Raw genomic sequence first — 27,685 nt, forward strand, 5'->3', positions numbered from 1 at the left:
GAGTAATCCTCTCGGAAATCGCTCATAGACGAAACCTTAAAGTGGTAGTCGAGGAACGAATTGATTTGCAAATGGAAGAAATCGACGGGAGTTGCGCGTCGAGTTCCTTCTCGCTGCTTTTCATCGACGCCCAAGACCTTTGACTTCCAACACCAATTTATGCAGACCCATCACCGTAAAACGTGCACTACCGTCGATCCTCTAAGGATGGTTCGTAACGAAACGATTTTCACGCCTGCCTTCGCACGCCTTACCTTCTTTTCGAGTCGTTGATCGATCAAAACTTCCAACCTCCGATAGGGAAACAAATTTCACAGCAGACACAGTCGAAAGTCATTCATGGAACGAACGGTAACACGAAAGAAGGACATCGTACTTCAGTATGATTCTTGGGCTGGTAATTGTAATTCAACCGGCGTGCACAGCTTTACTTTCGATCGGCGAGACGCACGAATTCGTCGGGATTGTAATCCTCGCGGGGGCAAATGGAATACGAGGAATCGAAGGTCGTTGTTCTGGCTGAAATATCGATTATGTCGTGCAGGCTGGCCGCGTGCTCGTGGAATCGTGTTGCACGGAACAATGTTTCGCTCGACGCAAGTCGGCTAAATTATTAATCCGGTTTCGTGTAATCGCGCTGTTAAGGTGAAAAGCCGCACAGCGAACATTCTTTGACACGACACCGGCCGTTTACGCCTGATTCAAGCTTCGGAAGCGTGTTACGTATCGGGAGGAAATAACGTAACCTGGTCAAGAACAGACTCGCCAAGGAGGAAAGGAGTTACAGTGGAGTCTAACAAGTGGTAAATAATATTTCGATGAAATGGAACCTGTTGTTTATTTTATTGCAATACGTATACGAAATGTCCCATGTGTGCGCTTTGGAAAATTCGTCGAATTAATTTCATTCTATTTTATCGTTTAATTCGCATCAAAAAATTATTTCGTTCCTTTTCCAGTTGTATTACCAGCGCGTTTTCTAATTTTGGACAATAGAGTCGTAAGTATCAAGCAAACACGTTGAAACCGTGCAATATCGTCGCGCTAGGAGATTTTGCGGCGGACGCACATACAGATTGAAGCACTGTGGAAAACACGGCGCTATCGGATTAAATGCATCTGCAACTGTTATCTTCCCGTTGATGACTTGGAGCTGGCAACTTCCGCCGCTACGTTCTTTCGTCCTCACGTGTTTCGTAGAGAATGCGTGCTTATCCGGTTTTACTTTCCGCTAACTTTATCAAATGTATGATTTTTCGAGCGATGGAAAGAGACAAAGATAGGGAGAGACGAAAAGGCAAAAGGACGGGGAGAATGAACGAGAACACGTTGGCTGAACGTTCAGCTGTCGGCTGGATAACATCGATAGGAATAAAGTTATATGCATTTCGTTTTTGTTGCGTTCTTACCGTTGATCCGTGGTTTGATTTGCTCTCGCGTTTCCGTTTCACAGATCAACTCGATAACTTGAAAGCTTTTCCTGCCTTTCGTTCCAATTAGCGGATCGTGCATACGACTTCTCATCCTACTTTCAACGCTTGTATCGATCGATCTTGCGGCTCTCGTTCCCCGTCCATTACTTTCAAAGTAATCGTGTCAATTGTAAACATACATGTTCGAGTTGTACGGTTTATCAGGAATTTCGTAGAGCGTTCGATCCGTCTGAAGAATAACTCTACTCTTCGAGCAAAAACCATTCGCTTCGAATCCCCCATAGAAACGTTTCGTTAAATCACTGTATACGTACTTGCACCGATTTCAAATTTCTCTTCGACGTAGTGCCATTGCAAATAGATGTACATTTGTCGTTGGCCTCTTATTCGCCTTTCTTCGCAAATTCACTTTAATTCTTGTATTCTTAATTCCTTATATAGGATCCGCCAGGCTAGGAGCGATACTTTACGAAACTTTTTATGTTCCATAGAGTTTGTTACGCATTACATATATACCTAATAAAATTAAATTATAAATATATTTTTTATTATGTTTGATAAAACAGTTGTCACAACTATTGATATTTTAAAGTTTTATTTTAAAGTATCTTATCAGTTAGCGATATAAATAATTAAATGTACATAGATGAGAACTCGAAGTGAATCCCTAAACTTAGTACATTTGGTGATACATCAGGTCAGGTGATAGATTTGCACGAGCTGTTAGGCACAGACCTATCTGAACCAGGTAGGTCTATCCATTCTGTCTATTAAGGAGTTTATAATAAATTTTTAAATCCCCTACCATTCACGGTAGCATCGTAGAAATACTTCTATAGATACGTCGCAGAAGTGATTCAAATCAATCGTAAACCATCTATGTACATCGTCAGCCTCGTTATTTTTCCTCGTAACAACATGACCAATTGCTCGTGACAACACAAGCAAGGAAACGGTTCTCGACTGGCGAATTCCTATCGCATGTTTCGAAGCAACGGATGGCTACTTTCGCGCACGCAATTGCTCGTGCTTAGTTTTGTTATCGCACGAGCACTTGTCATTAACCCTCGTAGCCATTTTGGAGAGCCGGTGCGGCGTTTCTCGCGGCAGCGGATAAACACGAACCCATGGGTGCGTGCAGTTGTCGTTATCAATTTTATGATTTCGAGAGAACACGGATGCTCGAATCGTTTCACGCCTGAGAAACGCTGTGGCCGAGCATCGTGTTTATTTATCGGCAACTGATAACGACAACGTCCACGATAGAGGAATGTCCACGGACGTCGTATTAATGATTACGTGCTACGGCCGGTGGAAGCGAGCGTGGCGAATAAAATCCGTCGGCCTCGTTGTACGCATTGCGACAAACCGGAGGTCGGAGGTTGCCACCGTGGCGTAGATCGTCGCGCGACGATAATCACTTTATGACGGTTCTCCTGTGTGCTGAGCCTTTTTCTCATTTCGACACGTCAGACTTTTATGAGATTTGTATGTGAAGCATAGGTTGTTAGTTGTTACTTTAATTTAACTTAATTAATATTCTGCAATAATTAATATTAATAAATCTGCATTAAACCTTAAAATTGTTCTATAAAACTTATTTGTTTCACCCGTGACTTTTAAATGCTCAAAATTTAGTTAGTTATTTTGGTCGAAGTACTGTAAATACCTTAGAGATATTGTGGTTTAATTTATTCAACTACATTCTAAATTAATCTCCTAAGTTTCTACCTTTCAAATAATCTGTATTGACGCATCTAGAAAAGACAGTGACATCTAGAGTCGTATTCAGTCTCAAGAGTCAATTGAGATATATTTATAGTTTTGTATTAAAGGAGCTTTGATTCGGGTACGGAAAGAATTTCGACAATAAGAAAAATATTGTAAGACTATCACAAAAAATTTCAACGATACAAACATAATAGAAACAAACCAAAAAAGAAATCCTAACAACAAAATTTCAAGCAGATCTGGGAAAGAATATCAAATAAAAATAACAAGCAGCATTATTATATAAGAAATAAATAAATAAACAAATCCAGAATACAAGAAAAGATGTTTCAAAAATAAAATTACTAGTCATAACGTTCTAAGGAATAAATGTCAGAGATTTGTGAATGATAAAGTAAGCTTCGGATAAAGTAAAGTTAAACTATAAATCGATGTGAAAATCTACAGAACACCTATACAATATATGTATAGCAACACCTATACACATACTATGTATGATCAATCGCAATAGAAGAACATCTGCGACTACGTTTGATTCCTGATTTGTCGCGGTTCTTCCGGGAATTTCGGCCATCGATCTCGTTCTTGTCGCCATGCGAGCCCATTAAGCGCGATCATTAGCTCCGGTAGGATGCCGCTGTCAGCGTTGGTGACGTCACGTCGCATTATCGAGACCGGCGAATCGGGACAGAGTAATTGACATAATTGTCCGGCACGTGAAATCGATCGGGCATGCCGATGAGAAGGCGTCAATGCCAAGAAGGGTCTGCGCTTACCATCAGATTGTTCGAATTTATCGGACGACCTGTAATACTCAAAGAAATGCACCTTCTACACCTTCCATATAAAATTGCATCATTAATTTTGTAAAAATCGCTCCCTCTTAAACAATTTAAATAACTTCTGTTGTCCATATATTTACTGTGTGTAATATTTGTTCAATCTGGCACATAAGGAGATGCGTACGAATACGTAGCTCAGGAGGCGACCAACTATTAATCAAACATGAAAACACGTAGTTATTCCGTACAAAAAGTCGAATTATATTATATGAAATTATATATTATATGGAATTATATTTCATTTTCTTTGTGAAAATAATGGGGACGGTAATATGCTCGGTACGAAACTGTTCGTACCGCATCACGGATTTGCTGCCAATTATCTAGATATGACCTTCCATTCTCTGTCACTGTCATTTCTATTCCGCCATAGAGCTCGCGCTGTCCACCGAATAATTCTTATTACACTCGAAACGATAGGAGACAATAGCTGCCGTCGAAGCAGCGTATTCTACCTAATTGGCATAATTTCTCTCTACGTAGAACCGCAACGCAGATTCACAGCACGATGATGGTAACTGTGAGAAACAGCGGTCACACACATACAACTGGGCTTGATTACACGAACAGACAACCGACCTCGTTGGTTTCGTGTCACTCGATATTATAAAGAAACTTTCTGGCCACGAGTCGCGACATGGTATTTCCGGAAACGTTTTCCTAGACCACGTTTGTTCGTTGGTTTGCTCGTGCGTTACTCTCTTCAGAACGAAAGTTCGTGAGGAAAACGCGCAAACGAGAACGCAACGACAATTTATTAACGATCACGGCGTCCGGTAATTATTTCCGTCGTGAACATGGTCCGGATACAAGCGCGCGTGACCGAACGCGTTCACAACAATGCCGCGTGAGATTTTCTCCGTTTAGAATCGGGAGATTTGTCGCCGGTCGAGCGTAGAGTATTTACATGAGCGTTAGATCATTAACGCGGTATATAGTCGCGTTGTCCTCTCAGCGTCACCGATGACGCGCCACGTTGGGACGCGACAACAGCGAATTGGCCCAGCGTAATTGCTATAATTTCCCAACGCGTGGAATCTGTTGTTGCAACGTGAGCACACTGTCCACCGAACCTCGAGATACCTGCCCCGATAGAACTAGCAAGACAATTATGTCGTGGACCACGGGCAACGCGCGTGCATGTATGCGTGCACGTGAGGCATCGGTAAAATATATGGCACGCATGTGTCTCGATTGTGGCGATCGAAATCGACGAAACGATTGAATTTACCGAAGATTCAGCGGTGATCGTAATTTTCAATCGCAGATTACGGATCTGATTGCGGATTAAGCGATACTGCCGGGCTATTTGATTACCGGGTATATCGGAAATTGTACTAACAAGTACGGTCGCGACGAAAGCAATTTATTGCTTGATCGGTGAAACGATATCGCGATAACGAGCGTGGTCGGTGAAAGTGGTAGGGGGAGAGGGTTTAATTCATTGACTGCCGTTGATAACTCGATCGAGCTCGTTCTTTCGAGTTTTCCGACTCGTCGGATATATTGAAAGTCGCGTTTCTGCCCTAACGATAAGTAATTCCACGCGACAATATTTTAAAATAATTCTGTTTCCCGGTAGCAATTGAATCTTATTTTAAGAATGAAACAGGGCCAGAAGAGCGATAAAACACACGTCCTATTTGGCGTTGTTCCTCAGACGCAGCCATTTCAATGCTGCATAAACTGCACGTCCAAGTTTCACAGGAGAACCGCGCCAAACGATCACCTAAGTGGAAAACATGATTGAACAGAACATTGTTGCTTACAGGAAATTTTCTGATTCATTCCGTGTTCCAAGTCCATTCACCAGGCAACGAGCATAGATCGCGATACGCCTTGTACGATATCGCTGGGAACGACTTTAATTTACTCGATGCAAGGTCTGTTTTTTACCGTGACTTTAAAACGTTCCAATACAAGGGCAGCGGCGCGACGCAGCTTCGTATATCGTATAATTGCACGCCTACATACGTCTTTCTCGAAAACATTCTTTCGCTCGTGTGGGCTTAGCCGACCTCCTTCCGCCCATTTAAACTTCGTTTCTATTCTCCACGACATTTACCCGGAACGGACATTACGTAAATAATTGCAACGCGCGTTGCATAATGAAGTAGCTGTATGGAATCGAACAACGTATGTAGTATCGTGTGTTTTTGCTATAGCATGACACCCACGTGACAATAAACACGGGAATGACAGTCGATGGGAAGAAAAGGCTATACCACCGTGGGACGCGTGCAGCGTGGAAACGACACTCGTATCGCGATAACGTATTATAACAGCGTACACTTTCTGATTTTTTCAATACTTCCATGGGGCAGTGTGTGTAAAATGTAAACGCATGAGCAGAGTTGAACGTTGCATGCAAGAGGATATATAAAACGTTTCTTAGAAACTTTCGCGAGCTCTTGAAGAGAAATTCTTTAGTCGTCACTAATAAAAAGAAATATTGATTTAAAAAATCATGTTCTAAAGTACTGTAAATAATAAATACTTTAAATAAAAAATACTGTAGGTAAAATACTGTCCTCGATACATATTGGTATAATAAAAATCATCATCAAATACATTGATACGTATCCAAAAGAGCGGTGGTTCGTTTGAAAAACCGACTAATCGAAACAGAAGTTGAAATATTCATTTAAATCGGTGCAGTTAAATGTATGGAGGAGGCATTGTCGGACCTCTGAATGGCGCAGACATAATTCGTATAATTGCGGAACACTTGCCACTCATCGTTCGCCATTCTTTCGCGGTAATATGCAACGTTCCGCGGTATCAACCGCGCTCATACGTGAATAGCAATAAACAGTCGGTACAATGGCTGGTGGGACAAGAAGACAATTGCGGTGCATGGGGACACTCACGGAAACGGAACACTCGTTTCGCTAGCGAACTATTTTCACCGATGAGAACCATGTTTTCTGCATACTCTCAGTGTTCCCCTTTTCACTCTTCCTTTCTGCTCTTCGTGTGCTTCGCAAGAGGAAAGCTAGTACACATTGACGGGTTTACAATCGTGGTTGGTTCGATCTGATTTGCTTCTGTCGTTCAGCACGTACTTCGAACGCAACAGTAACCTCTGTGAGTCTTCGAATCGAGAACTGTAAGAAGAGATATCGTGCAAGTATAAGCTGTACACGATGCAGCAAAGAGAGAGTATAAGAGTAACATGAAGGAGGAAAGTCCGATTTTCCGATCGGTCGTGTGACGACTGCCAGTAGGGGTTACCGAGGAGAGGAAAAAATATGCTTCCCATTTCCGATGTGACGGCGGAAATTGAAGAAGTTACGCGAGACGACAGTGGAAAATATTTATTACTCGGCCGCAGATACTTTTCTTGACTTACGAACTGTTGCGGTTTCTCAGGTCTTTCTCGATTCAGGTTTGTGGTACCTCATCATGGCGTTTTAAGAGATAAAATACGCGTCGAGTCTCGTGATTATTCTTGAAAATTAAATAGTATACGATATATACGAAGAGGTAAAGTTTCTGGCAGTATATGTATAGCGGATTGTGTTCTCTTTTGGTGTGGTGTTGCAATGGAAGATTAAAACGACGCTAAGCTGGCAATAAAGAGTAACGTTATAGTCGAGCCAGTTTAAATTCCATAGTGTCTTATTCCGAACGACGCGGATTCCCCGCGTGCTGAGACAAAAGAGGGTAGTTGTTAGCTATCAGCGTGCACAAGACCCTTCCTGTCCTCTTCTCTCTGTTTCGCTTGGAAGCCTTCACGCTAAGCGCGAAGGCAATATCGGACTGAGCTTTTCAAAGCACGATCGTCGCGTTCTCAAAGCGAAAGAATGGTTCTTGTTTCTTCCAGGAATTCGAATTTTCTCCTAGATTCACTGCATTACATTTTAAAGCAGTTCCATGTCCATTGCAAATGCTGATAGCGGAAAGACAAGAAAGGAAAGAAAGATGTAAGAAGATCGAAAAAGAGTAACGAAGGAGAAAAGTAAAGAACGAGAGAAGAGAAAAAGCGGGAAGGTTGACCAGATCGTTAATAAAAATCTGGGCGTGCTAGAAATCTATAAGAGTCGAAACGAGCACCGTCTGCTACGCTAAGTAACTTTGACAATATCGTTCTTTTCCTGAGTTCCTACACCTGCGCCCGGCTTTTTTTTTTTATCGCTAAAACAATTTCTTGTTTTTGCCATCCGGCTCCCTCACGCATGTGCCCGCCCGCTAAATTTTTTATTGCAAACGTTTTATATTTTATATCCAATCAGAACAGGCTACAGTTGCCACGTTAGCTCGAATCTTTCACGCGTCGAGGATAACATAAATGGATATTCTCCAGTTCTTCCCTTCTTTTTTCCCCTCTCCGTTTTACTTTCCTTTTCTTTCTACCTCTTTGTACACTGTATTTTCGTTCCCGTGTACGCTTCCATCTGGCTTGCAGGTGAGACAAATGGCGAGTCGAAGAATGTCGGGACAAAAGGAGGCCAGAAGCATAACACGCGTGACTCGTTCGAGATCACGGCACACGTTTACGCAGGTACCGGCCGGTTCACGTGGCTGGTAAATTAAATTCTAATAAAGCTCGCCGAAACGGGAAAGAAAAAAGTAGTCGAGTAGTGGTCCACCAGCGAACAATGGCGTTGGAAGGCGTCGCAGGCAGCGCGTCTTCGGCCGACACGAACCGCGGATAATTATATCGAGGCGGTGACCAGGAATTCTCGCAAAAAAACTTGCCTTCGGTCCCTACGGTGCTCGCAGTGCCACCATGGGATGGTTAACTAACTCGCCGGCTACGTCGCTCAGGTGGTAGGTGTTCGGTGGTAGGTGTGTCGCTTTCGAAACGCGTCGGCCCCGTGTAAAAAAGGTGATCGGTGAAAAAGACGGCGCGGCGAATAGTTTCATTCCTCCTGTTCCCTGCGGACTTTGCCTGGTAGCACGGTTGTCTCTTGTCTCGTTCGGAAGCTTTGATATCTTTCTGCGTTGGTGAATAGAACGGGGATAAGAAGCCACGCAAGAAACTGGAGTGATTCAACGTTATTAATGAGAGATTCGGTTGATGTCTGATGTATGGAACGTGCGAAAAGTTCGAGTACGAGAAAGTATAGGATAAGGTAGAGTTATTTGATTCAGAAAGGTACTTGACTCAAGCTTCGCAATTTGCTTTGTAATTTACGTTTGAAAATAGATATAGAAAAATGAGTAAATGATACAAACAATCTCATGGTTGATTTGTTCGAATAATTTTCTCGTTTCTAACATTTTCTCTGATTGCAGTTAATGTGGCTACACAATATTTCCTCATTCTTTCGTTATTAGGTCAAAGGCTAATGGTTTCTTGTAACATACGTCAAGCTTGATTATTTTGTGCAAAGTTCAAAATGGGATTTTAAACTACTGAACCTTAAATGAAGTTAGTTAGTTAGTTAGTTAGTTAGCATTACTTGAGAGCTTGGAAAAGCTTGTTCGATAGAATTTGTTCTTCTGTAAAAGTTCTTCTCGGGAATGACTTCAATCTTCTTTATAAATTATTCTAACGTTTTTACTATTTGATGGATAAGGAGTTTAACTGAAAATTGCTACTCTTTTCAGGATCGACACGTGAAGAATTCTAGCAAGGATCCGCAGATGGACTCCAGCCAAGACTATTCTCTGCTACTGGGTTACGAGAACAAGACGCACACAGTTCTTCGTTTCAGCAGACGATACGATACGTGCGACCCGCGGGACCTCAAGATCACGGTAGGTGGTTTGATTTATATGGCTTCCGGCGTGAAAGATAATTTCGCGTAGCGCGCCAAGTGCTCGCCTGAGGATCGTTTGACAGATTTACGAGAAAAATTGAACAGTTGAGCATGATGCCAGCCAGCCGAGGAGGAATTATTTATCGCGGTTCTTTAGGAAATTGAGCACCGCAGCTATATACGGCGCGCTAAATAATTAATCCCTTCTGCTGGAATGGCAAGCGTATGGGTATACATCACGATCGAAGTACTTAATATCGCGATCCTGCAAAATTGCCGTCAATTTCGTAACTGTCTCGCGTTTACATACCGTCACCGGACTGTACAAAAACAGAATCACGAATCGATATTAACCGTCCGTGTCATTTCGCCGTAAATTTATCGTGAAAACCTGGTATTTTACAACGTTCAAATACATATATTGCTTGATGATATAAATTACATTTTTTAAAGCGCTACTAATCTAGAACTGCCGTGTGATCGTTAAAGCATTTCTAATATGATCTTACGTAAGATTCAGATTTGTTGCTTTTGCAGTCACTCAAAGTTTATGCATTTAGCTATATTTACTGAGGTTTTTATTAAGCTAGAAATGTAATTTCATGTATCTGTTTTTACGATATTACTTTTAATATGGTAATTAATATATAGCAGATATTTGGCCATAATTACAGGTTGGTAGTGCGTCCTTTTTATAAATAACGAAACTTACTTAGTTACATATTAAAAACCATTTTTATTCTTCAAACGAGAAATCTTGAAACGAGAAATCACACATATCAATAGTGATTGTTTCACTCTTGTTTTTTTTCACTGTGAAAAGTGAAAGTGCTTAATGATAGGAAAATGCGATTGAATCGGACATGATCTAAACGCGATATTCAAAAATATTTATCTCAATACGAGTGATTAGAATTATCGCAAGGTAGAAATTAACGCGAGGCGACGGCGCGACATAGAATCGCCGCAGTAGCGTCCGACAATGGGAAATCGTGGAAATACGAGCGCGATTCATTACACGTCGCAATTAACGTTAATTAACCGACATTACGGGTAGCAAATACGCGGCGTAGCGGCAGCAAAAGTGTCAGGAATTTCACGACGGTTCACGGTCGGCTAACGAGAACGAAGTAGTGCGTCGGCGTTACGGAAAGTCGTGGGCGGTATGCAGAATCATTAGCGAGCCAAAGAGGGGAGTAGAGAAGGAGGAGATATTAACATAGGCCGGTGAAAATTCAAAGACTCGTTATCATCAGGCAGCCTTCGTTCCCTGAATTCCACGCGGCGGAATAGGACGACCAAGTCGACCTAGTTCTTTATTTCGCCAGTAATTAACTCAGAAATAGATCGAGCCATGATAGAGCCGTTTAATCGGTTGGTACCGCGGCTTCAACTTTAATAGAAGATATTACACGCGTGTTGCGATTCGCTCTAACTTTGTACATACAGCCTAGAAATTTATGGCAGTGTAGCAGGGCAGCGGACGTTTTGCGTTGAACCACGGTGTGCTTTCGAGGGACTGGTCGCATAGCTAATATCGCTATTGATATGCAGTTATGTCTTCTGCAATCTTCAGTCTATTTTCAAACATAAGCCTAAAGCTACGTCTTTGCCGAAGCAACGATGACGAATATTTTGTCGATTTTCCACGCTTCTTGAGAAAGTTGCTGCTTGTTGCCTGTTTCTACTCAAAGCGCTAGAGATTAAGGACAAATAAGAAATACGTGAAGCACGTCGCGACAGAAACAAATGTTCCTTCGAAGCATATTTGTTGATTGTTTCATAGAACTCGTTGCTAGGAACAAATGTCGCTTTGGAACCGCGATCAAAATTGTTTGAAACATGCGGCAACAACGGACGAAAAGTTCCTCGTTATTGCTTCAACGAGGGACGCATCTTAGGGAAAATACTATTAATGGATAAAGACAAGCTAATTAGCAAAGACATAGGACGAGATGGACTTAATTAGTCTTAGAGAAGTTACAAGCTTGTCGAACGAATTAGTCGATGAACGCGTATAATTACGTATTACTAATTGTCGTTTAAGGGCCAGTAACATGAAAACGGTAATTGAACGTTTCCTCTGTCCACATTTTCATTCAAGGTTGTTTCGCGCTAGCCCTAGTACCCATACGTAGACTCGTAAAACCCGAGGCGACTATAAAACGATCACGAACTTTGGAAATAATTGCACGGTTTATGTTTTGCGTGGCAATGTCACGGGGAACATGCATGTACCAAGTCTGGCAACGACTCGACGGACGATGAATATTCGCTTTCTGTGTTCGCGTAAATAATTGACGCGTGGAACGCAAATATTAGCAGGGAACGAAGCGAAGTCAGTGAGAAACGCTGACACGTTGACACGGAGGAATTTCTCTGGATTGGACGGTGTGCGTCTCAAGACTCGCGAAATAGGATTGCTTTGTCAATAGAGTAATTACACATCGTTTTCGTAGAGAACAAAATTACTTTAACATCTGTTTATTCTACTTTGGATAAGAAAAATTGAAGAGACGAACCAACCCAGCTGCTTACCGATTCTAAGGACTCGAGTGTACAAATTAATTAGTCGGAACAACTGTTCAAAATTCTACTGAATAACTGCACACGAACAAAGTAAATCGGTTTGTCGATCCTGAGAACTCGAGGAAGTCTATATTATGTAGATGAAGATTTCAGAATTTCGTTGTCGCTCAGTCCGATCTTTTCCACGTAGTCGCTAAACAGAATTTAGAAGAAACAGACGGTGGCTACTTCGCGATCTCGATCTCGAGAATCCGTTGCGAGGAAACTGAACATGGCGAATGCAGTGACCGCAGGAATGTCCATCTAGCAGTTGAGTCATCAAAATACTTGGGTGCAAAAATAAAACGAGCCACCGCGGGTCGAGATTGTATCGGGACGACAAACGACGAAGTCAGCTCCCCTTTTCTTTTATCTGATCGCGTGACGTATCGGTACCCTACATGATATTTTTACGTGTCACGTTCGCCTCGTAGGACGACCCTAACCGGTAACGTGGTGGCTCTCGCGGAAGGCACCGCTGAATCCGTAGGTGGATCGAGATACTTTAAACGGACCAGCGAGGTTTGTTACAGCATACGTTTATACAGGGTTATCGGCGATCGCTGAATCACCAAGCGAAACGTACCAGGCTTCTTTGTCTTGGAACAAAAGTTACGGTTGAAGAGATTGTGGTAGGATCGGCCACGGGGTTACCTGTGAGTAAATAGGTCGAACTGCAATACAATGTACTTTCCTATGAGACATCGTCGCGAAGAACTCATATGCTCTCATCGTATTAATTTCAATTCTATAAAATTAAATAATAGTATTTCAAAATAGACGAAGAACGAGAAGGAAACGAAATTTTACGACACGTATTCTCTAACGACGGATCAAACGAAAGTGTATTTAAGAAAGCCAACACGTGCGAGGTTAGTTTCAATGACTACTATTACAGAATCTTATAGTAACTATTTGCTGAATGGGAAACTGTAAGATAAACAAATTTTAATTATATGCATCGAACGAATATACGTACAGGTAAAATTCTTAACGCGAAGACGTATTTACACGGCAATCTGACAATCGATCGACGTAGTCGACATAGTAGTCGAGACAAAATACGAGCTTATTTTATACGAACGTAAGACAGAAAAGAATTTGTGTCGTGGTACGCGTCGATTTCGTGTCAAATTATCGATACTCCGCACAACTACCTAGCGTCGTTTCTCATGTATCCGTGTGCTGCTGCAAATTGGCAATAGGTACATACGAGACGGGTTGTCGCCGGTACGAGGCTTCGAACCATTGTTATTTCTACCGACAGCCATGGCGGATTAATCGAATGAGCATCAAATTAAGCGATGTTCTGTTGTAACAGGCTTACATGGAAGAGGGCTTCGATTGCATATTAATATTGCACGGCTGGCCTCGCCTTTGCTTTAGTATGCAGACCGTCTCATCAGCGGTACGTGAAATTAAACTTGACTACGTCGTAGACGACACAGATGTAGCCAAGGGAGCAGAAGGTCTTACGAGGTCTCTCTTATTTACGGGGCGGTAATTTTAGCGCATCACTCTTGTGTGTGCTTGTAATTAGTTCATTAACGAATGTGTACGTGGGCCGTACGGTCATGACAGGGAGAAACGAGTGACGTTTCGGCGTGCATTGAAATATGTATTTTTCATAATTAAGCTTGTTTACCTGAACGAATGCGAGTTGCACGAAGCGGAGTTATGCAAACCAGTAATTATTTCGTTAGCCATGGTGTGCTGTCGCAAACGAACCCTGACGACCAAGGCAGAGTTTCTAACGCGAGAATACAGAATTCTCTCTGGCGTGCGGAGATTCTCCGACTCACGCAGAAATGTAAATATTCCTGGAAGACGTTTCGCGTAATACGTATATTTACTTACGTAGCGTCGTGAAGTGTCGTGGAAGAAAATGGAACAGAAATCGAACAGAGACGATAGAAGATGTGTAAACGGTAGCCTGTGTTGACTTTTCAGTCGGGACAAATAAATATCCAACAATTGTATTTACGATCCAGTTTTACGTATGCACGCGGGTCGTGCCGTCAAAGTGAATGCTGTCTTGGTCCTTTGCATGCGATAAATTTCCCGATGAGCGGCGAGCGCGACACGGCGCAGCGGGACGTGCTGGAGTCAACGAGCGGCGAACTCCTGCGTCGGATGTCGACGATAGAAACCGCAAAAGTTCTACGGCACGTAGCAACTGGGTTCCCCTTTGAGGAGGAACAGCAGTCGGGTAAGGATTTTGCGACCGGGGAGTATTATGCAACCCGGCCCTGACTGGCAATGGAACCGACGTCACTGGCAGTTTCCACTTTGCAAGATTCGTAGTCCGGTTTTTCCATGTTCCTGTCTCGCTCTCTTTTTCACGTGATATCCTCTCTAGGAAAATCGGCACGAATTGTAAAGAGGAAGAGAGAGAAAGGAATGGATACAGAAGGATTGCGGGGAACCAGAAAAAAGAGAGAAACGCAGGAAGGAAGAGAGGCAGAGAGAGAGGGAGAAATCGGCCGATTCGTACGTACATATTCGGAAAAGCGCATGGAAAACGAAGAGGTCGAGGAGGAAAACCGCGGAAAAACAGAGAGGATGGAAATGAAGAGAGTTCACGCTAGCTGGAGGATATGCACGTGAACGTTACTGGTGCGGTGGGGAGATTGGTGTGCCTTGCAGAGGGGATTGGCTAGCTGACCTCGTTCTGCTTCTATTCACTTCCTATCTGTAGCCGTATCTAGTTTACCACTTCACTCCCTCTGGCTGGCTGGTTGACTGGCCGGCTCTATAGTAGCCAACGCGAACTTCCTGAATAAGGTCCTCCCTCGGCACTAGAACTGATCGCTATTCCGAATGGTTCGGTTCGATGTAAAAGGAAAATCGAATTTGACCGATGCCTTTGGGATCGACAGGGAAGAGGGGTTTGGACTAAGGGGGTGGAGTAACGGGAGAGTCGCCAGGTGGGCTGACGATCTTATTGGGTGGATCCGTAGCGTCGTAGCAGAGGGCGCCAGGGGGATTTGCCGGAAGCTACTATCCGGTACGACGGGAAATCGAATCAACGTGGAAGGAGATTCCGCGGGCCCTCCGGCGCCAGATTACATACGTTTGGAGACAATTATTGGCAGAAATTCGATTCCTCCGTCACGCAGCCGAGACTGAATTGTTGCGTTAATCGGTCATTTCGATGCTATTACGCGTAGAATGGATTGTCCTTTAATTTCAATTGATCGAGAAGTCTATGTTTCGCCTCGTATCGTACAATCTCTTCGGTAAATGAATCGACTTGACTTTTTATCGATCCCAATAAATTAACCGGATAATTTTATCGGAGGGTAATCCTCTTAGCCAAGCTTTCCACTATGCAGAACCGCTTCCTTTACGACTTACTTTCCTAGCCAATCGAAGATCTTCTTGAACGAACATTCAAAAGCCATCGATTTAATCGAGCGTAAAACGAACGTGATCGTTTTCGAAGTAAAATAGTCGAAATTTTTAAGTAATCGTATAGGGGAGGCGAATTCCAATTACACCGATGCTTGTTCTCCCCCATTTTTCGTAACTGGCAATCCGGCCGGTTGTCAACATGTTTGTTAAAGGGAGCCAGACGAGATTGAGTGAAACCGACTGCCTACTATGAACACGCACACACACATACACTTCGGTAACTAATGACAGTTCGAAGAAGTTCCCTCGTTCTCTAAGTTTTCCAATCGACCAAAAACTTGTAAACTGACATCTACCTAGAAGAATCCAGTCCGGCAGACAGACCAGAGATTCGTTTTGTTATCGACGCGGCAAGTAGACGCGATTTTCCACGAGATGGCCGCGATCAATCCCAGTCTTTTGGATCCCGTTCCAATCAGCGTTGCGTTCACCCTCAACCACGGTTCGTACTATAAACGACGCGATAAAGTTCCAACCGAGAGAAGGGTGGAAGTTTCGAATGTGACGCGATTACGGAGAAAGAAAACGTTTGAATTGTTCCATCTCTTGTTTCTCTTCGAACGTTTCCAATCTGCCGATCATGTTCCATCCGATCGTCGGTGCGTTAAAATCGCGTGCAGCAAATAGAGAGGAGACGAAGGCGACTAACGTGGGTGCATAAACTGACTGAACGAGATTCAAGTAATTAGGATCAAAGTTAAACCATGAAACTATTTTATCCTCTAAATGAAATTGTGTGGCAATCGGATGGAATTTTGATAATTTGCTATTGGCCCTCGGCTACATGGGAGGAAAACCGTAATTCGAATGTGTCACTTGAACGTCGAGGTTTTATCGAGGTTGATCGAACGAAATTAAGTAAAAACATAACAGCGAACATTATGTTTTCTAAATGTTTCAATATCTCGTTGCAATGATTATTTCTTCCAGTATTTGTTAAAACGTATAAGGGACTGGTATTAGCAAATTACTGATCGACTAAAGCTGTAAATTTGTTTATGTAGCAGATTCGGGGGCGCCCGTAAACATTCAGTTTGTGATTGTATGAGGAGTTGGCCATTAAACTCGTGTTTCGGATTACCTCTAATTCCTCGCAGGCGTCGGGTAGAGGGAGTGGGGATTAGTTGAAGATTAAGCTGTTGGACACGTTACTAGCCATGGTTGCAACCAGGCGAAACTTCTCTAGGGTTTCCTTAGAAGCTCTTCTTTCCTTCGCGAGCTAAAAGTTATCGACGCTATGCTTGGGGCTAAATTGGATAAGCATTGCTGGCCCATAGCTTCGTCTTGGCGAAACGATGAAAGGAAAATGGCGCGGAAGAACCTCGAAGCAGCGGATGCGTTTCGAAACATTTCTTCCTTCAAAATTACAATGCAATTTTTTGTACATAGCTTAACCAGGCAATTGCATTCAATCTCGGAAGTTCTCCGAGTTTTTTTTTATCAAGGATATTGTCGTCGTATGATTCAGCCACATCCATTTTAAATTTCAGCGTACGATGGGTTTGTTTCGAGAACATTTGACAGATAGACGAGTGACACTTTATGATTTGAAAACGATGACATGTCGAAGTTGAAATGACAAGGAAAAAAGAGAAGAATCCAGGGGAAAAGTACTTTTCGCTGTACCACACTAATTTCGTTTTACAAAAGAAAGTGCGGATCGATGCGAAAACCTCGTTACCTTGGAAAGAACGAATCGAGAGAAAAGCTTTATATAGCTGCACTGCAGTAGATCAATATTCGACGGACATATTATAAGAATTGCGTCCCAAATGTAGGATGCGATGTACGACCTGGAAAAAGAATGCATAAAAATCCACGAGATTATTTCTAAACAAATATACGCGAATATAGCGTGTCAGTGGATTATTCGTAATTTGTGAAAATGAAAAATTATAGGTACTCTAGGTCTGGGTATTCAGCGTTGAATTTTCCAAAATATATCTCTTTCATCATCCTTTTTTCTTCTTTTTTTCCAGCTGGCTGATTACCGCTCTCTATTTTTTCGTCGACAGATATTAAATAGTATCAAAGTTATAAAAATAGCCGAAATCATTCCACGTGCACAATACAACGAGGATGTTAGTTTGTATCATTTTTGCTATGTATTTTACTCGGTAGTGTTTCTTTCTTTTATGAATCCGTTATCATAGATGTTTCGTGCGGAATTCAACGAAGACAAAATCAATTCGTCCGAAATCGAAAAACCGGCGAACGATTTACGGATAAAGATGCGAGATAACGATCACAGAGTGCAGTCGTAAAATTAGATTAAAAGCGCGTCGTCAAAGCTTTTCTAGCTCGGTCCGCGGACACGAACTAGTTTATACGCGTGCGAGCTTGCCGAGCTCGACGCTATTAAATCGTAGCAACATATATATTACGAAATCGGCCACGGAGCTTAACTGCTTACACCGAAGCTTAAATTAGGTGGCGTTCGCTCACAAGCTCGGAACAGCGTTAACCAATTTTATCGTGGCCGTTAGACATGTAAATTAGCTGCATACAAAATAAGCTAATGCAAAACGGAAGCGATCGTATTTAAAGGAGGTGGCTGTGCAACGGAAAAGGGACGTCCCACAAAGAAAGAGCCAGTCATGCGATTTTAAGCTGCTTTCTTACGAAACTCACGCTTACGCGCATTTTTTTTTTTTTTTTTTTTATTAATCCTCTTATCACTCACGGTCAATCGTGATTAAATCTCGTCAAATGGAATATTTTACTCGGTGGTAACTTTGAAATCAATGAGATGGAAAATCTGAAGGATGAAAGTGTTAACATTAACAACACTGCACTCTAGTTCTCTAACCCCCTATCAGTAAGAGCTTAACCATTGTTATTCTGAGGACCGATTAGGAAACATGAGTGAAATCCGAGTTCCGTAAGTATCTTTTAATAATCGTTTAATCCCTTGTTGGACTGTCTCTATTACGCTCGTGCGATCGAGTCGAATATACGAATATGCAGCGGAACGCAAGCGTACAATCCCTTACCCCCTGGTTCTACATGTTCTTTATTGAAACACCGAACGGCGAGATTAAGCCAGGCTTATAACGATTATGCGTTATGGCTTTGCCGAGGAAACAATTTCCATTATCATTAATTGCGGTTTTATATGCAAAAATGTGGCGGCACCGACCTGGTTTCTCGTTCCAAGCATAAAAAGTGGTAAAAGGCGGAATGGTAAAAGGATGAGGAGTAGAGAGAGAGAGAGAGAGAGAGAGAGAGAGAGAGAGAGAGAGAGAGAGAGAGAGAGTGAAGGAGAGGAGGAGGAAGAAGAGAGAACATGTCTCACGCAATACACAGACGACATTAATCTTTCGGAAGTTGACGGGGTTGTCATAGCCTTGCCGATCGCGATCGCGGCCCTCCATTAATAAAACTGATCCAGCGAATGATTTCACTTGTAGCCATACTGGCGTGTACACATCGCGGCGTTACATCAAAAGCCACGCGCGGAAGTTTATAGTTCGTAACGAGGTTTACCTGGATTCGTGAGCAAAATGTGATTGTGATTTATGATCTGAAAATAATCGAACGGTCGAAAGCAATTTCGCCGCAGTCCACCCTTTAAGCGCGAACTGAACTTTTTACTGAATTCTTTCCCCAATTTTTAATAAACCACTATAAAAAAGGTCGAAGAAAGAAGGTAGACGAAATTCGCGGAAACGAGAAGTCGCGTTATACGTAAGGACGATCTTTCAAAGGGTTAATTTCCAAGTTTTTATCGAGCAGCCGTGACGAGAGAATAAAACGACGAGCGTCCAGATGGTCCCCATATGTGCGAAATTTCAAAGAAAGGATTCATCGCGACTAAAGATTTGTCCGGGTGATTCGATAACCTGGAGGTTCGAAAGAAATAACTTCATATTGTATAAAATTCATTCGCCGATTAACCATGAACTTGCAAAAAGTTTTCACACCTCGAAATATTACAAAAAAGAGAACCACCAAACTAGAATATCAGTATCTGGTTTTCGTTTTTCGATCGATGCATCACAGTTACCCGCGAACTGTCGAACAAAGTTCGCGCTTCGATCTTCTCTTCAGTCGCATTTCTATCGCGCGGCTGATAACTACCGCGAGGCGATCGATTAAGTGTTGGCCCGAACGTTTAAACTGTCCGATCATTTCGACCCCAAATGCCAGCTAGGAAATACCCGTTGGCAGCGATAATGCAACTATTATGTCTGCGGCTGCGCCCAGGATCGGAGTTGGCGTAGCTAACAGCCGCCAGATATTGCAAGTTAATTTAAACTTTCTCCTGTTTGCCCGCAATCTTGTATGTTCTGACGCATCCGTTGCTATTTCTTATAATAGCACTCGCGACATTTAAAACGCCACGTTATTTAGAATAGCGTTTAACCGTAAAAAAACGTCTGTTCAATCCCAAATGCCATTAAAATTCCAACTTGAAGATAGCCGGAAAAAGAGGAAAGCAGTCACGTTAATAGGAAACCGGTTTCCGTAACGATTTTTTAAGGGGATGCGTGTACGTGTTAATTTAATCTCGTATATGTAATCGAGGTATTCTTGAGAAAGAGACACTGAGAAACGTCATGGTACAAGTATATATACGCTGCTAGTATTCTTTAGAAAACACTGCTGCTAGTACGACGATGCAGTTCGCCTCGAGGAAACAAAACTTTGTAGCTTACTTTGCATCCCTAAACCATGAGCATGCACGTCCGACCGTCGGACGTAGTATTCCGTGTCGCGTGTATGTGCACGGAAATCGACGTATACTGTGTAACGTGATGCGTAAGTGCAACCTTATCTAAGTGGCAGTTTCATTCTTCGAACGAGCAGACGTTGTCCAGGAAAACGAGAGCAATTGTTCGTATTTCTGATCAGGTGCATCTCTAGGGAGTTGGCAGAGTGTATCGTGACACCAGATGGTGGAGATACTTTTTAATGGAATCGAATCTGCTAGTTGACGCACGTGAACGCGTAATCCACGTGACAAGTTAGAGCAGTTAAACTTTTTCTTCGAGGAAAAAGGTATCTCGTTCTGTTCTTTATTTGTGATAAATACTTTTTCTTATGACTTCTCTGAACAAGTAGTTTTCTCAGGTTAGGACAAAGCTACTTGATTGAACTAAGCTTCAATATCTCAAAATTCAACTGTGAATTATTGCATGGAATAATCAAGTTGGTTATTGTGAGACATTGCGAGACACTAGTAGTATTTTGTATAATAACGAAAAAACAAGAAAATATTGTATCCTCTATTATAAAGGAGGAAATGACCGGAATAATCTTGCCATATCCTGCCCTTGTTCGATCGTGATTGGTAATTTTTAGCAATTCTCGAAATGTGAAACTCTCACTTGGACGTAAATTGTAAACCTAGTACCGTCGTCCCAGGAGAGACAGCCAACGGGAGAACAGACAGAAGTATGATCTTTCTCCGCTGTAAAACTATAGTTTCCTCTGCGAGCCTGTGAGACCGGATAGAGTTCGAGTTGAAGTTTCGCGTGTTACTTCCCAATTCTCATCTCTAGCTGCACACAGGAAAACTTCTTCCCCTGCCTATTTTCTCCTATTCAGGCCTCCGCTGGATGACTCTTGTTCGAGCGGTTCCAGAGAGGACGCGACTTACACGGAAGGAAGGAGGCATTTTACCCTCTATTCCCTCTCCTTTTCTCTTTGTCTTCCCATCTATCGTTCACTCGGCCGTCCTCTTTCCTACTCTCTGCTATCGTTCCTCCTCCGTTAATCCATGTGTGCACACACTGTGGCGCATGCACCGCTGGCGAACCACCCCCTCGAGCACGCGGAAGTTAAACGAAGAGGTAATCCTGAGCAAATATCTTGGAATCAGCGATAGTTGAACTAAGTTACGGGTGAACAACTCTTTCCCGTTTCCGCAGTCAGGTTATCGCACATAATATATCGTTCTCCGTGAGAATATCGTATCAAGCTGGGTCGGTGCCACCGCGAACTGGGGCGAGGTGTTAAGACAAATATAGTATGCATCTTCCTTTTCGTTTAATTTTAGACTTGATTTACTGACGAACTGATATGTCTGAAATATTTGATGATCTTGAACAACAGAGGGTGCGACCTCTTATATTCGTTTATTTTTGATACAATTTTCGGCGTTTCTATATAGATACGCTTATCGTAGATCTATAATATATGTGATGAGTTGAAAACTCTAGTATCTATTCTTTAGTTCCACAATTAATTAAATTATAATTTTATTCTCTAGCAGTGGTTTATACTAATACTGCGATTCTCAACTAGTTATATAAATCCTTGTTTGCGTATCGAACGATAACTTTTTAAGCCAATGCTACCTATAAAAAAAACCTTGGGTTATTTTATCCTATTGATGGTTCCCCTTTTCTTTTTCTCCGCTTTCATTTCAAGCTTGATGTAGGAATTCTTTTGAAATAGACATCGACGAGGTTTGTATGAATCGACGACGGAATATTACGAAGATTCCTCTCTTATAAATCCGCTCGTGGCGACGAGAGCATCGAAGGGAAATGTGGGTCACCGATTGGATTCCATTCCATGCGTGAAAGCGCGCCAAAGAAATTGAGAAACCGAGTCGCATATTGCAGTAACCTTGCTCCGTTCGATTTGTATGTGGTATCGACGAGTTTCATGCACATACACGTAAATGTATACACGTAAGTACTGATGCACGAGACACCTTATGATACGATATGCGTAGTGATACACTGAATATCCGCATCATTACAGAGTTTTTCGAGGTAGAATTACGAAAGCGTTTCGAGCTGACAGGTAGGTCGCGATAGGAATCTAGAGACCGTATTCCTGAGGGGAGCAATTAATCAGGGCAATGAATTGGTGAAAATTATGTAACTTAGTGGTTATGTAAATTTTAATTAATAGATAATAGCATGTTTTTCTACTGGTTTGTGTATACGGTTACTGCATCGTCCGCTTGTTCGTTGTTAATCGTTAATTAGCAGCATACACTTTTCATGAACACGTGAGATATTTAGTATCCAGAACTAAGTTTCCAGGAAGGATGTTCGTATCGGTATGAATGCAATTTAACAGGTCAGCTATTTTAACAGATGCATTTATTATTTACGCACATACTATACTATCAGGAGTAGGTCATTTGTCAATATTAATATATGACAATTTGAAATGAAATGGCAATGAAAATATTCTCAATGTATCTATGATATTTTTATTAGTAGCGACATGAGCTTTAAAATAGGTTATTTCAGACGATAACTACGTAGAAAAATAAGCACTTCCTTATATTACATGAACACAATCTCGATAAAGTTCGTTTGGATTAGTCGACTTAATCGAGTTCAAGCAGCTTGGCTTCGCGCAAGCCTGTGTTTATAAAAGACAAAATAATAGAGTTGATGTCGTTTGAATCAGAGTAACCTGACTGAAGGGAGATATCTAATGGAAAATTAGAGGAGATGTTACCTTGGAAATTAAATTGTGTTACTTAGCAACGGTTGTTCCATTTGAAGCTTAAACGAATATTTCTAATTTGAATGCATACTAGTAAAATAGTTTAAAGTTTCATACTTATTCAAACTTACAGATATATTTTAAATCAAGTAATCATAAGTTAAATATTTTGAATTCCAACTCGATTGACCTTCAGACAACTCGAGTTCCGAGAATAAAAAGAGCCGCTAATAATTAGTTATTCCCGTCAAGATGAAAGTATCCTTTAAAAAAATGCTTTCGTGAAAGTTACGCGCGCGCCTTGCACCCTCCCTGGAAGCGGCATGAATTTCCAAAAGAGGAGGTAATGTTTGGAATTACCGTGGACACGGAAAAAGCTCGCGCTCGTCTGTAATCTTCTTTGCCCGTGAATTACGCGCTTATCGAAGCGCTATCCCTTTCTCCGCAGAATCCTTGGATTAATATAAGTTGAGACCCTGCAATCCCGTAAGCTCGCGGTCGGCAGCGTGCTATACGCCTGACACGAATTCCATCATTTGGCGTTTCCACACTGTGTTGTGTGTTCCCGGTTCGATTAGTCTTTTTCGCTAAAACACGGCGCAGTAGTAACAGGTGTCCAATACTCGTGTATAATGTCCAAACAAGCTTTCCGTCGTTTATCAGAGTAATCTGGAATGTAACATTGGTTTTCCACGATTCTAACTTCGTCACAGCAAGTCAAATAGCGACAATGGAGATACAAAAGCGGCCGATTCACCAATACTGAGGGATCCCAGAATAATAAAGCAACCGTTATCAATTCTTCGAGTAGAGACATTGTAATAGAACGTGGCTGCAGAGCATGGTAGTATGCCAAGAGAATGGAAAGAACCGTCATTCGAGAACAAAAGAGTGAATCATCCGTGGAAACGTAATTGCCGCTTCGGTTAGAATTTCTCAGTTTTCGATTCGAATTTAGTCCGCTGATTCTTGGATCTCGGTTAACTCGTTAGACGTGGACATTAACCTTTACTATAGTCGAACGCCATTACGTGTCCGTTCGCTGCTGAGTATTATTCGCCTTGTTCTCCTACAATGTGAAGATAGGCGAACAAAAAGTAATGGTATAAATTAGATTTTTCTGTAAAATCCTACGTAAATTTTGAGAGTACGATTTTTTATTCAATGTATTTTGTGCAATGTATAACTTTTGACTGTAAAGTTCGATATATCATAGATATATCAATAATCGACTATTGCTTACTTGAGCTTCAACTTCTAAAATTATATTTTACAAGAAACATCAATAAATAATCCTGCTTTTTCGATATTTGTGAAATTTATCAATACTTTTCATCGTCGTTACATACGCTAGTAACAAAAAACGACGCATTTAGAAAAACCGTATTGACAACTTCATACAGAGAAATGATGATGGTACACTGTATTTTAAGTTTACTTTAGAATTTATCTCCTATATAAAGCGCTTTTCGAGAAATGAACATTAATCGTGTGTACCAGTGCAACGAAATTATAGTTGAATATTAAAGAAATTAAAACGTATATCGCGAATGTCTTGCACATGATCATAGACGTTTCCATTCCACTAGAAACTGTGTAACGAAATTAGAATCGGCGATAGTGGAAATTCAACGTAATAATAAAACGGACCAGATACGATTCGAGGTTCGGGTCAATTATCGCGTTATGTTTTCGAAACTTTTAAAGACTTAATTGTTACGTGTTTCGCTGGTTGACGAAAAAAAGCAAAGTCGTGGCTTGTGGCAGTAGAGCCGTAGCGCCGAGTCCATGAACAGAAACGATTAGAGTTTCAATTGAAGTTCATCAAGTAAGTGGATCGTTCGTGGCGGCACGGTGTCGCGCTCACTAGGGTCGGCTGTTAACCCTCTGGCAAGGACAGGCGAACTTCGATGTTGTTTTATGCAAAGTGTTCTAACAGGAAACTTTCATAATTCGACGGGTCGCGATATCGCGCGATTTTGGTCGCGTGCGGTTCGAACAGACGGTCCGGCTAATTACCAGGCACTTCATTTCATCGTCTTCGCGAACGTTCAACATCGTCGTACAAACGCTTCTCGTGGTCTCTCGTTCTCTGTCGAATTTTAAATTTCTCTACAAACTTCTTGTTTGTGTCGGAGCTGATTTGCCATGTGATGGAAATTCGCTGGAAGGCGATGACGCGCGAAGGTACTAAAAGCCACGGAGATGGCTTTATCGTGGCTACGTTAATAACGTTACAAGTTGCGAAATACCTGCCACGATACATATGAATACACGTATCCACATGTATAATTTCGCATGATAGTGAACTATATACATCTCTGTTCATAAGTATTAGAACATGCACAGAAAGTGAGATTATCGTCAGAAATGATAAGAGAACTGTTTAAAAATTATAATTTGATTTGTAACTTATGTGTACAGTTAAATAGAAACTAAAAATCTAATTTTTATGTGTACATTACGTATTTTATATATATGTTTTATAACATGTCCGAGTTTTACATCTGCTTCATACAAATCTTTTCAATGAAACTTGGATTTCAATATTGTCGCAACTAAGAGGTGCGATTCTTAGTACAACACGTTCCCTCTTGTAACTTATACAGGTAGTTACACTTACGAATTTTTGCATCGTTATTTTGCATGAATAGAAATTTATGGTCGAAATCATTAATCGTTTCGTTTATAGATTAAGACAGTTGTCACAGTTTATATGAAACCATAGATTGCCTTAATACCTCTGAAGAGTGATGCACATGTGAATTGAATTTGACGCGCGGCTATCGGCACGTCACGCGTGTTTTTCCAGCATTCTGGGCAACGTTTGTCTATTATAACGCGCGTTCTCACAGATAAATCACTAACTATCGACTGAAAGCGCTATCATAGCTGTCTCTGGTCACCGTCTAACTTGTCGCGCGTGTGCACACATAGAACAGGAAAGCTATGTTCGCGGCTTTTGTCGATCCTGTCGCAAATAGAAAATAATATCGCAAGCTGGGCGATAGTTGTACAAAAGCGCGCATACGTAACGGCGAAACGCACGATTCACAAACACCGACAATGGGAATAACGCGGCGCGATTCATATGTTTCAGTTACGCGGATTCTACTTTCATCAGCGTGGCTCTATTTCGAGGTACACGCGAGCCGGCTCCATCATCAGCTTTTTATAGTGTCGATTTATGCGCGCGGATTCGCAGCAGCTTTAAAACGTTGGTATCTACGCACGATCTCGTAAAGTCCACGGAAAATAATGGCGTATTTAGGTCACGTTGGCGCCACGCAAGAAAAATCTCGTTCCGATGATTGGGAACGTTCATCTCGTATGCTAAGTGTGTCGACTGGAAATATGGAATTAATAATTACGCACAGTCGTACTAGCTTTTGCTTCTTACTGAAACATGGACTCTTGGGGATGACCTACACTGCTTTTGCCCTGGAAATATGCGAAACTTTTGATATATCGTATTCTTATCTTTTTCTTGTAAGAAATATTCCCGGAAACGAGCTTATCAAGAGAAAGAAATGTAATAAAGGGAGGAATCCTTGATGACAGAGTTAGATTCATTTCGTATAACTTCCCAGAAATATAGCGTTATCTCGCTATAAATATTAGGGAAGATATGTCGCGAACTAAGATTCGAACTTCAATCTTTTATTTCATCGGATAATTAACTTAACCGATTGAATTATTGTTTCGCGATAACGTCGCAACAAATCCTTATCTTTCCAACAACACAAAATCTTGGTATACATACAAAAATAAGGTATCTGTTCTCAATATTTCATGTCCGCCGCAAACAGATCTACAGAGCTGTCTACTTTCCATTGGAAAATCGACGTGGCTTTAAATCAATGCGAAGTCACCATTCTAGATCGACCGCATAAGAATTCAGGAAGCGCGGGGGCATGCATGTTGAGATGACGGTATTCCGATTTGTCAGAGCGACGAAGAATTCAATCAGGGTTGAAAATAGCAGGAAGGTAGGTAAATCGGCGTCCGTATCGCTGCGTCTCCACGATAGAGGCAAAAACATATTCCATTCCTATTACGCGGCTTATTCCTCGGTCCAATCTACCGGTATTCCTCACGCTGCCAGACGACACGCGCGACTGAGCGAGGCGAGGCGAGGCAAGGCCACCATCGCCGTTTTCCCTTTTGCAGACGGAATATATAGCGCGGCGAATACACCCGTTTGCGCTGTAGAGTGGCAACCACTCTTCCGGTATTCGCCACTCGATCTTCAATTTCGTCCCTCTATACACGAAATCCCAGCATTCCTACGAAATCCGCGCTATTTCGCGCTATTCGACTTGCCTGATGCTATCCAACCTCCAGGCCATCCCTTCTACCATTTCGCATATTTGTAGGAGGACTACTCGTTTCTCCGGCCGTGTTCACGGCTGCCGACCGTTCTTCCCCACACACGTGTATGATCGAGGCTGTCTGCAAAACTTCTAGCAACGAGCACGCAGAACCGACCGCGCGTCATTGCTACCCTTTGCCCAACGAACGAACGTCGAATCCTACCCCCATCGATGCTCCTCTCGTCCCTTGGCTTCTTCTT

General features: G+C 42.0%; 1 protein-coding gene across 9 annotated transcripts in view; it reads left to right on the plus strand.

Moving 5' to 3' along the window:
- LOC122573412 (MOXD1 homolog 2-like) overlaps window positions 1–27,685 on the plus strand; it is a 174,033-nt gene that overhangs the window by 115,194 nt on the left and 31,154 nt on the right. For all 9 annotated transcript variants that reach the window (XM_043739740.1, XM_043739737.1, XM_043739738.1 and 6 more), the window contains one exon: window positions 9,563–9,712. In XM_043739740.1, the coding sequence (XP_043595675.1) occupies window positions 9,563–9,712 (150 nt within the window). The remainder of the gene's footprint in view (window positions 1–9,562; window positions 9,713–27,685) is intronic.

Source organism: Bombus pyrosoma, linkage group LG12, assembly GCF_014825855.1.
Source record: "Bombus pyrosoma isolate SC7728 linkage group LG12, ASM1482585v1, whole genome shotgun sequence".
Classification (NCBI taxonomy): Eukaryota; Metazoa; Arthropoda; class Insecta; order Hymenoptera; family Apidae; genus Bombus; species Bombus pyrosoma.